General features: G+C 37.5%; 1 protein-coding gene across 4 annotated transcripts in view; it reads right to left on the minus strand.

The window, feature by feature from the left end:
* Positions 1-14,313, minus strand: part of LOC106876845 (protein SERAC1) — a 29,899-nt gene that overhangs the window by 2,266 nt on the left and 13,320 nt on the right. For all 4 annotated transcript variants that reach the window (XM_052965726.1, XM_052965724.1, XM_052965725.1 and 1 more), the window contains exons 6-13: positions 13,883-14,008; positions 12,323-12,441; positions 10,327-10,443; positions 8,181-8,300; positions 5,356-5,518; positions 4,101-4,251; positions 2,002-2,149; positions 436-536 (exon numbers count right to left, since the gene is read on the minus strand). In XM_052965726.1, coding sequence (XP_052821686.1) covers positions 436-536; positions 2,002-2,149; positions 4,101-4,251; positions 5,356-5,518; positions 8,181-8,300; positions 10,327-10,443; positions 12,323-12,441; positions 13,883-14,008 — 1,045 coding nt within the window. The remainder of the gene's footprint in view (positions 1-435; positions 537-2,001; positions 2,150-4,100; positions 4,252-5,355; positions 5,519-8,180; positions 8,301-10,326; positions 10,444-12,322; positions 12,442-13,882; positions 14,009-14,313) is intronic.

The raw sequence follows: 14,313 nt of genomic DNA on the forward strand, positions 1-14,313 counted from the left end.
TGTGTGTGTGTGTGTGTGTGTGTGTGTGTGTGTGTGTTTGTGTGTCTGTGTTTGCCCCCCCAACATTGCTTGACAACCGATGCTGGTGTGTTTACGTCCCTATATCTTAGTGGTTTGGCAAAAGAGACCGATAGAATAAGTACTAGGCTTACAAAGAATAAGTCCTGGGGTCGATTTGCTCGACTAAAGGCGGTGCTCCAGCATGGCCACAGTCAAATGACTGAAACAAGTAAAAGAGTATTGATCTTTTATTTATAGATTGGTAATATATCTCCAATTCTTCATGGACAATTCCTTGTGTTTCCTTGTAGGACTTTTAAAGCTGGAGGCCCTTTCCCTCACCAAATTCTGCAACATAGTGAATTGGCTGTGTTTACTGTGACACCAGACTTCAATTAGTGTAAAGACAAAATATGAAATTCTTCAAATACTTACTTTTCCCTGTCGAATGGACATATGGCTGATAGTTCACTGAGATAGGTATCATATTCGACTGTAAGAATCCGAATATGTGGGCAATCTTGAGGTAACCAGCTCTGTTTAAAAATAAATAACAGATTTCTTTCTTCAGCAAAATCATCATCATCATCATCATTTAACGTCTGCTTTCCATGCTGGCATGGGTTGGATGGTTTGACTGAGCAGTGGGAAAGCCAGTAGGATGCACCAGACTCCAATCTGATCTGGCAAGGTTTCTACAGCTGGATGCCCTTCCTAATGCCAACCACTCTGAGAGTGTAGTGGGTGCTTTTTATGTGCCAACAGCATGGGAACCAGTCAGGGGGCACTGGCACTGACCACGTTCAGATGGTGCTTTTTATGTACCACCGGCACAGGAACCATATCATGTTCACATGGGTGCTTTTTAAGTGTAAATAATTTCTCTGTCAGGAACATGCCTGATTGGAGATACTGTAAATATTTACTTGTCACACACCTAGTGAGTTAATGAAGCCAATGAAGGAATCACTACATGGTTGACTTGCTATAAATAGTAGCTAAATTTCCATCAAATTACATCTTCCTATCTTCAAGACTACAATGGAAAGAGTAGTCCTAGTGGCTATGGTTAGAAAACGTTTGATCACAGGTCTGTTCAAGCATGGCAGATTTGAGGCTAAACAATAAGTCAGTCAGTTTTTTTATAAGAGGTGTACATTATCAGGATCAACTCCATCAGGGATCAGACTTTGTGACTTAAGAAAGATAAGGAAGTGAAGGTTGTCACCCTCCTCTCTTTCCCAAATAATTACAACTGAAAACTGAAACCGGTTTGCAGGTTTAGTCGACTATCTATACTATCATGCTTCTATCTACACTGTGTTACAATTTATGCTATGCTTATGCTACTGCCAAGCTATCTATGTTGTTATTTACACTATTAATTATTCTATGTTGCTTTCTATGCTACTAAACTACTATTTGTGATATGCTGAGCTCTAAGTTACTATCTATATTATGCTTATGCTGAACTATGGCATATGCCACTATCTATGCGAGTATACCCTACAATCTATGCTATTGCTTTCCTATATAGATATATATCAATGTTTTTCTTGGTGGTGACAGTTGCAGAACGTCCTGATTTTGGGTCATCTTCAAGACTCTCCCTTCCTCTCCTAAATTCAGTGACCTACTTTTGCACTGTTGATAAAGCTAGAGCATCATCCCCTAATCATGCCAGAATGAATGTCGCTGGGAGCTAAATCCTTTTTCTGCGGGTACTTGATAACACTATGATGATGCTAAATTTTGTCCATTTTCAAGAGGTCATTACTAGTTACTTTTGAAGTCTTCTTTGAACAGTCAGAAACAATGTGATTATTAATAAGAAAGAGTTGAAATTAATGTATGCAAAATTTTACAGCTGTAGCATCACTCCTTCATAGTTATCCTACAAACTTTTCAGCCTCACCTTGTAAGAAAAAAAATTCAAACTTTAAAAAAATTGTAAAAATAGTAAGAGGAAAGGAAAGGAAGTAAATAAAAAGAATATCTTACCTTTGGCCAGCATCGAGTATAGAGACCTTGAGATATTGACTCTTCCACTTCGGCAATATTTTTCTGGTCAGAACCTCCTTGTCGCCACGTTTTAAATGGACCTCCAAGTAAACCATGAACAAACACAACATCTGCATATATGGGTTCCCTGTAAAATAATAAAATATTATGATCGAAATTTAGTTACATCACTACCTCCACTACTATTCTCATTTTACATCTGTTTTCCATGCTGGCATGGATTGGAGAGGTCATCACAGTTTGGGTCAGATCTTGTTTAGGGGTTAATGCCCAGCTAGACATGGCCAAGGAACCACGCCTTTCTCATTCATTTTCACTTGGCATGGTGTCTATAGGTAGATGCCCTTCCTAACACCAACTACTTTACAGAGTGTACTAAGTGCATTTCTTTGTGGCACTCATACAAGAGAGAGACTGTCATGACCCTGGCAAAACAAAACTAAGGGGCCTTTTGAGCCTATGATGTTCCCAACCATTCAACCACCATTTTACAAAATGCACTTGATGCAATTTATCATAAAATCAGGACTTGTGAGGTTACCTTGATCCAGGACCCTCACTGTACTATTTTGTCTTTATTTGTTTAAAGTAACATGACCGTTAGAGTGGTAAAAGAGGGGACCATTGCTGAGGATTGATTAAGGTGAGAGAGAAGGGCAGGCATTGGTGGAAAATAGAAAAATGGGAAAGCTATAGTACAGAAGGAGAAATAGTAGTGACATAGAGGAAATGACAGCTAAACATTTTGTAGGTAAAGAAAAGTATGAAGTAGCAGAAAATTGAGAACAAACGATAGACATCAAACAGAAAATTTAATATACTGTTGTTATAGATGATGTCCTGAATCTGCAGAACAGACTCGGCCTTCCTGACAATGTGTTTGACGAGTGAGAATGTTTGTCTCTTGGAAGGAATGGCATTTCCTCCCCCTCCCACCACCATCACAGAGGCCTCTAACTCTTTCTGGACAATACACATGAAGAACTTGGCCACATTCAAGTCAAGAACTAATGATCTCTGAATTACTCTAGTGGTATTTGGCAGCTACAGCCACAAGCATGGCGTATCTTTTTGTTCCCTGATTTAGATTGGAATATACTATGTTAATAATGTTGAGATGTTTCGAAGAGAAACGAAAAAGTTAAAATTTAGTGCATGCTACTTGAGATCATGTTAAGGTCATCTTCTATTTATGACCCACTAAAGATGTGTTCACAAATATATGATGCACTATGTATGTACGTGTGTGTGTTTATTTAATTCCAATCCATGCTAGTATGGGTTGAAAGGCTTAATACATTTAATGGGTAAATGGACATTATCTCCAATGTCTCACTTATGTTATGCCTTCTATTGCTAGATGCCCTTACTAATGTCATTTACTTTACTGAATGTACTGTGTATTTTTTTTGAGTGATACCTAAACTAGTTACCTTGTAACTCACAAGACTAAAAAGCACTCACAACAGAGAGGAAGAATAGCAGAACAGGTAGTGACTTTAGGCGCAATGATGAGATGTATGATAGAAGGAACAGAAGGATAAAACTTACAGTAACAATGATAACAATATTAAGGAAGGGAGTAATAGAAGGGAAAAAAGAAATGTCAAGGATTAGTGAGAGTGAACCAGAGAATGATAAGGAAAACAGTGGGTAGGTTGAACAGGAGGAGATTCAGAGTTACCCTGTTTTATATATATATATGGGTAGGGTGGATGGAAGTACATGAGATGAAGTGGTGAAAACTGATCTCAGGATGTTGAGTTTCACGGAGGAGATGACAAAGGATAAAGATGACTGGAGACATGTAATGCTCAAGAAGACCTGCTCACCTTTGCAAAACATGGTAAAACTGGTGGTGCAGATGGACGCTGAAGCATAATGTACATGCGCACATATCTGTGTCCCTTGCTCAAAATGTCCCTGTCAAGTATACATCCGCTTCCCCTACCATCACCCCCAACCATTTGTCTCTCCATTAATATCATCAAAATGAAATAAACACTTAATTTTTTTTTTTTGAGGTGGGTAAAGTGAAATCACTGAGGGTGAAAGGAAAATAAAATATTGCTACTTACTTGGATCTGTATATAGGATGGAGGACATAAATACCATCATGGTACATGGCTGAGGCACTGTCAATGTCCATGTTGGCTAAGGCACGTGCTGTGTTGAGGCAAACATCTATATCCACAGATTTCAACCATTTCACAAGGATACTCACCCACCCTGCAATAAATATACAAATATCAGTATATAAATGTGTGTTTATATATATATATATTATAATCTTTTCAAAGGTGGTGAGCTGGCAGAATCGTTAGCGCACTGGACAAAATGCTTAGCAGTATTTTGCCCATCACTATGTTCTGAGTTCAAATTCCGCTGAGGTTGACCTTGCCTTTCATCCTTTTGGGGTTGATAAATTAAGTACTATTTACGCACTAGGGTTGATATAATCGATTAGTCTCCTTCCTCCAAATTTCAGGCCTTGTGCCTATAGTAGAAAGGATTATAATCTTTTCAATCCAAGCCAGCATGGAGAGCAGACATTAAACGACAACGATGATGACGATGATAACAATGAATCTTTTACTCTTTTACTTGTTTCAGTCATTTGACTGCAGCCATGCTGGAGCACTGCCTTGAAGGGTTTCTGTTGAACACACTGACCCCAGTACTTTGTTTTTTAAAGCTTAGTACTTATTCTAAGTTATGAGGATGTAAACATGCCATCACTGGTTGTCAAGTGGTGGTGATGGCACAAATACAGACACAAAGACAAACATATATATATACACACACACACACACAACAGGCTTCTTTCAGTTTCTGTCAACCAAATCCACTCACAAGGCTCTGTTTGGCCTGAGGCTATAGTGGAAGACACTTGCCCATGGTGCCACACAGTAGGACTGAACCCGGAACCATGTGGTTGGTAAGCAAGCTACTTACCACACAGCCACTCCTGCACCTAATATAGTAATAATAATAATAATAATAATAATAATAATTCTTGGATGGTATTTATATACATTTAATATTTTATATTGGTACAGCTTGATACAACCCCAAAAAACTGGTTCACCAGTTAGCATCATTAGACCGTGGCTGGCAGAAAGGAATAGGAACTTCATTTGTATATTCAAAACGCTTCCTGAAAACAAATTTAAAAGACACACACACACACATACATATATGGTTGAATGCATGGGTAGGAAAAACACGGAGGCAGAGAGGAAAGAAGAGGCAAATAGAGAAAGCGTGTAAATTTAAGAGGGTAACATAAGGGAGAAGGACAAAGAAGAGAATGAATGCAACAATGGAATTTACCACTTTGGACAATATGTTCATGGGTTTCTGGCAGTAAGGCAAGGTTACCAAGGATACGGGCACAGAGTTGCTGCAGATGGACGTTGTCCGGGTAACTCAACAGAGATCTTCGTAAAAGAGCCAGTCCACCTTTGTGTACTATTTCCACTGTATTATTTCCAATCTAGTAATGAAGGGAGAGAACGTGAAAAGTAATAACAACAACAACAACAACAATAATAATAATTGACATGAGTATTCCTTGCAATCACAATATAGTGGCAAAAGAATTTGACAAGATCAGTAAATATAAAGACTTGCTAATAGAAATTGAAAAAATGTGGCACCTCAAGGCGACTACTGTACCAGTGATTGTAGGATCTCTAGCAATGATAAAAAAAGGTACTGAAACCTATTTGAAAATGATACCAGGCTTACCATCCCTACAGGAAGTGCAAAAAATCGTGTTAACTGGAATGACTCATGTACTGAGAAGAGCATTATCACTGGGAAAACAACATCCATTCATGAATTTATTTATTTATAAATTTTTTTGTACATACATATTTCACCTGTGAATTTACGTGTGTAAACTAGGAATGCTTACAATGAGTTTCTCTGCCCTAGGTGTATGGAAAACACTCGGCGAGAAATGGAAGAAAATTTGAAGAAAGAAGGAAAAAAAAATAATAATGATGACAACAATGGTACGACCATAAACGACAGAGCAAAAAATTGGTACGACCATAAACCCGAAGGCATCATCCAAAATGATAATGCAAAGATCCTGTGGGATTTTATGATTCAGTGCGACCATGAGATAGAGAACAGGATGCCAGACATAGTCTTAATTGAGAAAGAAAGCAAACTATGCTGGATCATAGATATAGCATACCCAGCTGACAACAAAGTATGCGATAAGGAAGAAAGAAAAGTCAATAGACATGACAGGTTAGCTTGGGTGGTTAAGCAGTTGTGATCGCCGAAAAAGGTGGTAGAAGTACCAATAATTGTTGGAGCCTTGGGAACCGTGAGTAAAATTCTTGAGAAGTACATGGAACAAATAGGGGCTGCAATAAGGGTGGAGCACTTGCAGAAAACAGCACTGCTTTGAACCGCTTGAATACTCCGGTAGGTGCTCAAAAAATAAGGGGGTTACCTTAGTTCAAGGTAGTGAACAGCTGACACCGTAGTACATCTCCAGCGTTAGAAGCTGTGCAAAGGCAACAATAATAATAATAATTGTTTCAAATTTTGGCACAAGACCAGCTATTTTAAGGAGATAGGGGTTAGTCAATTACATCACCCACCAATGCTCAATTGGTACTAATTTTATTGACCCTTAAAGGTTGAAAGTCAAAGTTGACCTCAGTGGCATTTGAACTAAGAATATAAATAACTGCAAGAAATGCCACTAAGCCTTTTGCCCAGTGCAGTAACAATTATGCTGGTTCACAGCCTTTTTTTAATAATAATAATAATTATGGTTTCAAATTTTGGCACAGGGCCAGCAATTTTGGGGGAGGAGATAAGTCGATTGCATCAACCCCAAGGCTCAACTGGTACTTGTTTTAACAACCCCAAAAAGATGAAAGACAAAGTCAACCTCGACAGTATTTGAACTCAGAATGTGCAGACAGACGAAATACTGCTAAGCATTTTGCCTGGCATGCTAACGGTTCTGTCAGCTCACTACTTTTTTTTAATAATAATAATAATCCTTTCTACTATAACAGACACGTGTACCTTTAATGTAGTTCTCAGGGAGATTCAGCATGACACAGAATGTGACAAAGAGGTACTTTGAAATAGAGGTACTATACATTTTGAAATAGAGGTACTATACATTTGAAATAGAGGTACTATACATTTGAAATAGAGGTACTATACATTTTTGCCAGCTTAATGAACTAGAGCATCATGAAATAAAGTGTTTTGCTCAAGGACACAACAAGTCACAGGAATGACCTTATAATGATGACCTTATGAACATGAGCTATATATCCTAACCCCTAAGCTACACTACACACCTTCACATTTTTTTTGTAATAACAGTTGTCATCATATTACAGCAATTTCAGCCACACTGAAGGGAGAGGCGAAGTGCAAGAGAGAATAAATGGTGAGAGAAAAGTGGGAGAGAGATTGCCGATGCTTTGCTTTGTTGTGATTACAATGTTCTTATGTTCTTCATCACCATCAGCATCATTACTGTCATTCATTCTACATCATACAAATACCAATCCAACTTGCACACATACATAATCGTTGTTGTGGACATCATCATCATTTAATGACCCTCTTCCATGTTGGGACGATGTATGTGTACTGGTTTCTACTGCATAACTAACCACAGTAAATAGAATCCTGATCCAATGCCAAGTTCTCCTCTTCTCCATCCAAAGAACAGTGTTTTTTACTACTGGTAATGTTCAATTAAGCACTGCAATCTCATGAAGCACTGCTCAGTTTTAAATATACATACAAAATCACCATCATTTTAACATTCCCTTTCCCACGCTATTATGGACTGGACTGCATTTGCTGTGGCAAACTTCCTCTGGCTGGATGTCCTTTTTGTTCCAGCCCATGTCTGTTTCCAAATAAGGTAATTATATATATATATAGGCACAGATGTAATGTAGTTGACAAGTTTGCATTGTTAGTGCTTTCAAATCGCCATGCCATACACACGTGTATGTTTGTGTGTTGTACATACATTGGTGTCAAGGTGTGTATAACAAAATCTGATCAATTATCATCATCATCATCGTTTAACGTCTGCTTTCCATGCTAGCATGGGTTGTGTGAAATAGATGAAGACCAGGCAACAATTGTTTACTTACCACTGACTGTCTCAATATGGCCTCCAGAAGACTTTCTAAGATGCTCAACTCTGAGTTAGCAGCATTATCTTTATTGATATCTTCAACACTGTCAGCATTTTCTAGATTCCAGAACAATCTCTGTGAAAATAGATAATTAAAATAACTAAATGCCAGTATGAACATGCACACACATACACACACAAACAAATCTGCATGTGCACACCACAAATCTCTAAACAGTCAAATGAGACAGTTAACATCTTTTACACCATTCCTTTTCACAGTCCTACTTCAAAAGTCAAAGGTGGTTCTCTTTGCAAGTGAAGAGTAGATTGTATGATACCTGTGTATGAAGTGTAATGCTACATAGTAGCAAAACATATGCACTAAATGCAGAAGGTACACAAAGAAAGAAACGAAGCAAGTATGGTCTGCTGGATGCATGAACAACAGAGCAAAAATGAGTGTATCAGAAATAGTAGAATGAAACTACTGAGATGAAAACTGGCTAACTGATGTTGCTACTGTTATTTTAAATTCATATTTTAATCTTTTGATCTAAATATTTCACCAGAGATAAGAAAGATAGTGGTAGGGTCTGGAGTGAGATGAAGTTATAATGAGAAGGAGATGAAACTTAGAAAGAGAAAAGATGAAGGTAAGTAGGAAGCAGGAAGTTTTTCAAGAGATGATGATTTTAAATGCAATATTAACATTTAAATCAGTAATAAAGTGAACTAATAAATGAAAGGGGATAGACCTTCGCTCCCATTTTAGGGAAGACATGGATGGTTGTGGGACTACATGTGCATATTCTATACTTATGCCTCTCTACAGGCTGGGGTTTACCTTGCTTTATATCACACTAGGCTCAACAATGTAAATACCAGTTATGTACTGTTATCAATTTCATTGGTTATTCTCAAACACTACAAGTTTGCAAGCAAGTGAAGATTGTTTTTCTGGCTCAATAAGTAAATGGAACTGTATGACTGGTGGTACATAAAAAGCATCCAGTTCACTCTGTAAAGTGGTTGGCATTAGGAAGGGCATCCAGCTGTAAAAACCATGCCAAAGCAGACAGTCCCCAGTCAAACTACCATGATCACTGCTATCATCTTCACCACTGATGCAACTGTTATACTCGTACTAAAAACACTAATACCTAACTACTACTACTACAACGACTACTACAATTACTGATATTAAGAACTACCATAGTACTACAATCATTATACAATATCACTATAACAACTACTATCACTAACCATTACAACACTACAACACCCAATACTACAATGCTACTACCACTATTGCAATATAGATACTGAATGTACTAACAGCAACCACCTCTGTATCACTGAAAGCAATCTCTCCTGGAAATGAGAAGATATTTATATGAAGAAAATAAAAAAAATAAACAAATAGTAGGTGTGACTGTATGTTAAGAAGCTTGCTTTCCATTGCATGGCACCTTGAGCAAGTGTCTTCTATTATAGCCTTGGGTTGACCAAAGCCTTGTGAATGGAAACTGAAAGGCACAGGAGTGGCTGTGCGGTAAGTAACTTGCTTACCAACCACATGGTTCTGGGTTCAGTCCCACTGCGTGGCACCGTGGGCAAGTGTCTGCTACTATAGCCTCGGGCCGACCAAAGCCGTGTGAGTGGATTTGGTAGATGGAAACTGAAAGAAGCCCGTCGCATACATATATGTGTTTGTCTCTCCAACATCGCTTGGCATCCAATGCTCGTGTGTTTATGTCCCCATTTGGCAAAAGAGACCGATAGAATAGTACTAGACTTACAAAGAATAAGTCTTGGGGTCAATTTGTTCAACTAAAGGCGGTGCTCCAGCATGGCCTCAGTCAAATGACTGAAACGAATAAAAGAATATACATGAAGCTTGTGTCTGTGTTTGCACCCCTCCATCATTGCTTGACAACTGGTGTTGATGTGTTTAAGTTCTCCATAACTTAGCAGTTCGGCAAAGAGATCCAATAGAATAAGGACTAGGATTAAATATAAATCTTGGGGTCAAATTGTTTGACAAAAACACTTCAAGGTGGTGCTCCAGCATGGCTGCAGTTAAATGACTGAAACAAATAAAAAAACAAAAAACAAGAGAATAGAGAATAAACAACAGAGAAAATTTTTCAAAAACTCACCCCTAAATCTCTAGATTCCTTTTTTTGAAGACCTGCAGAAGTGAAGTATCCAACACATGGATCTTCTGTCACAGGAAGACTTGATAGCAATTCTCGTAATTCTGTTAAAAGTTCCCGCTGAAATATGAAATAATATTCATATATTTCAGTATTCTTTTCTAATTAATTGTTGTTGTTTAGACTTTGGTCTGTGGTGCTCAGTAAGCTGTCCCGTAGGAATTTCCAGTTGCCCTCTACATCTGAAGTCTGTAGCTCCTCCTCCCTGGTTGAGCAGATCATCATAATCATTTAACATCTGCTTTCCATGCTGGCATGGGTTAGACGGTTTGACTGAAACTGGTAAGCTGGGGAGCTGCACCAGGTTCCAATCTGATTTGGCATGGTTTCTACAGCTGGATGCTCTTCCTAATGCCAACCAACATTATGTCTAGGACCATATTGTTTAATCCCTTTGATATCAATCTACCTGGGACTGACTGGAGTTCTAGGACACAAATTTCCTGTTTTAAAGTGATCTAAAGTAAAACCTTTCATCAAAATTTCATGTTCATTCACTCCAAACACCAGTGTAATAATGACAAAGTTATTTTAATAAAAGGTAACATTTTTTGCCACTATAAAGAACTGTGTTACTACATTTTAACCCCAGGAAAATGTCTAGTTTCTGTCTAGTACTAGTTTTTATTTTTCCACAGTATTTAATCCTTTAGTATTCAGATTACTTTGTCAAAAGTGATGTTTATTTATTCACATTTTCAAAATTTAATCATGTATTATCTTGTAGCTTCAACATTTTGAGGATGTCATTGTTTGTTTTTAGATTAACATTGTAGGGTAGGTGTGAGAACTTAGCTAGCTTCAACATAAAACAAGCAGAATATTTCTGCCGGTTATAGCCAGTTTAAATGCTACATGGTTAAATACTGAAAAGAGTCAAATACACCCTATCATCTAATAGGGTGTAGTAACGCCGTGCGCATGCGTAGTCTCACGCATGCGTGGAATTCAACATACTAAGCTTTCCCGCTTTGATCTGTCTCTTTCTTGCTGGCCAGCGATTGAGCACGGACGTGTTTAGCTGTCTCTCTCCATCTTTCGAACTTACGCTAGACAGCTCGCTCACATATACATACCAACGTCCCAACAACCATGCTCACACACACAGAAGCTGTAACAACAAGAGCTAAAGATGTATATATTTACCACCTGAATAAATGTTGTTTAAGTTGATAGTCTGGAGTTCAGCGTTCCGTTAATTCTTAATTTTATATAGGAAAGTCAGGTATACATCTAATGATGTATAACCCACTTTCCTATAAGGGTATCAAAGATAAATATGATAAAACAAGGCTCAAAGAAACTACTGTTGGTCTGTATTGGCAAGACCTGTATTATTGAGAAAAACAAAGAAAAAGATCACAGTGACCTTGCCAGGGGGAACTGGAAGAATCCAATGTTTCAGACAGACGTCTCTCTTTTATTTCACTTCAGTCACCTTTGACTTGAAGAAGATTTTGGTCAGAATCTTGAATACCACTCCCCATGGCAAGTTCATTGTATGCTTTTTGTTAATTTTAGTAAAGATAAATGATTAGTGCTGTGTCTATTCTTGAAGCTGTAAGCTTGTTTGATAAGAGAAATGATAGAAATTACACAAGAGGAATGGCTCATTTCATAATGAGCCATTCCTCTTGTGTAAGCAGTGGCAGCACAGTAAAATTGAAAGGTATTCCATTATTTCTAGTGCTCAGTCCAGCTCCTCTTATTAGAAATGTTATCTGAATGCTGTTCTGTCTATAAAGTGAAGTGGGAGACATTTGTCTTATCTGCTTAATGTTACAATAAACCAGAATTGAACACCTTGAACACCAAGGTAGTGAAGCTCCTTTCAGGTCATTGTAATAATTTAACTTTGAATGAATGGACACAGGACAACAATAATCCAAAGCCAAACAAACAAGACAAAATGAAATGAGAAACAATGATTCAATGATACCTTTGTATCAGTAATCTGAGGAGGCTTTCTGAAAAACCGCATATCAGCATCTTCTGAGCGTGCAAGACCAATGAAAGTTCGGTAGTCAGCTGCTTGCCGTATCTCTCGGTATTCATAGTCTGTAGAAAAAAAGATCATTTCTTTCATAGGGAAAACATGTCAGGCTTGTGGAAGTGAGGGAAAAAAAAACAGTATAAACAAGGGAAATTAAGGGACCCCAGGTTGTAATGGAAATAGGAAATATATATAGAATGAAAAAGAGGGTGTGGGTGGATATAGGAATGACAAATTAGTCAGGGGCAATATGAGAAAGGGTAAAGGTATAAGGAAGAAAGAGAGGGATAAGAAGATTGAATTTTGTGCTGGAAGAAAGAAGACATAAAAAAAATTTGAAAGGCTGCTAACCCTGATGATAAATTCTTTTGCTCATTCATCTCTATGAGCTCAATCAACTGAATCTAGAAGATATGCATAAAAACACCAAAGACCGATAGCCAACTTTTGATAGAAATAGACAGAAGTAATCCAAGGAGGTCACATAATGTATTAGTATTCAAAGACAACATCAATTTCCTTTCTTATGTGTGCAATTGTCAGAGAACCAAATACATAAAGTGATACCACAAACCAAAAGTGGATTGTATGAAAGCTTGGCTGATTGAAATGCCAAGCAACAAGTTCAGGAAGATCCTCATTATAATTTTGGAAATTGAGCAGTTGCTTGAAATGTTCATCCAAAGTGAAGGAAAAATCAAACTGAGTGATTGTACTCATGCTATTCTCAAGGGTCTATATGGTGCCATAAATGAAATATAAGACTAACGATATATAGTTTGTAGCTGATTGTTTACAAACAGGTATTTTGTGGTGTGCCTACAAATATGTATTTTGTGGTGTACGAGTATACCAGGATTGTTTCTGTCATTGTTAACCTCCAGGTCAGTTCTGATTGAGAAAAAACTACAATCAAACACAACCAAGCTATGTCCATCCACCTTTTTTTTCTTATCAGGCATAGTATATCTAGAACTACATTAGCCAATAGATCCATCCTTTCCTTTTTAAGATTATAGTGTGTGATCAGAGGAAGATTTTGTAGTTATTTCTAGCATGTCATGTAATGCATAAGTTTTCCAGATTGGCTCAAAATATAGAAATTTAAAGGTAGGGGTAAATCATATGTGAGAAACAACTATAAAAATTGTCCCCATTGTAAATAGAGTAGTATAGATAAGACAAACAGAAAAAATCTACAAGTAAAACACCAGATATCACACATCTACACAGCTACAAAATATAATGTTATTAAAGACTGTTGCACATTCTCATTTACGCTGAATGCAAGAAACACAATTAACTCCCTCCCCAAGATTAATGTATGCATCTGAGACACATAAAGATGCATTTGGTGTTACATTTTCAAATGCATTTGGAGAAAAATGGAATAAGATTAACAATCATAAATGGACACCAAATTGTTTTAAAGTATTAAAAGGGAACAAAAATTGAAACAAGGAAAAACAACAAATCAACAAAAAAATGAAACAAACAAATAACTGCCTTCCCAAGTCTTTTGAACAAGTCTCTTGACTCCAACAATTCGAGCAAGGCGACTCTCTGATTGTGCCAGTTTCAGAAGATTCCAGTGGTCATTGCTCTGCGACATAAGCCAGGGTAGAATAGCAGCTGTGGATAAATAGAAACAAGAACCAGATTATATTGTTTTGTTTAACCTTGAGACAGAGAGAGGGAGAGAGCATGAGAGAGCATGAAAGTATTTTGATTTGCAATTAAAATGGTCGTGACTAAGTACTAGATCAATGTTTTAAGGTTCATTTTCAAATGCTGGTATGGGTCTGCTATACAGCATTATGCTACATACCAATCTTTTGCAATCTCAACATTTTCTACTTTTTAGAGATAGAAGGTAATACAAATAACCCTATAAATATATGTGTGTGTGTGTGTAGAGAGAGAGAGAGAGAGAGAGA

Source organism: Octopus bimaculoides, chromosome 2 (assembly GCF_001194135.2).
Source record: "Octopus bimaculoides isolate UCB-OBI-ISO-001 chromosome 2, ASM119413v2, whole genome shotgun sequence".
NCBI classification, from domain to species: Eukaryota; Metazoa; Mollusca; class Cephalopoda; order Octopoda; family Octopodidae; genus Octopus; species Octopus bimaculoides.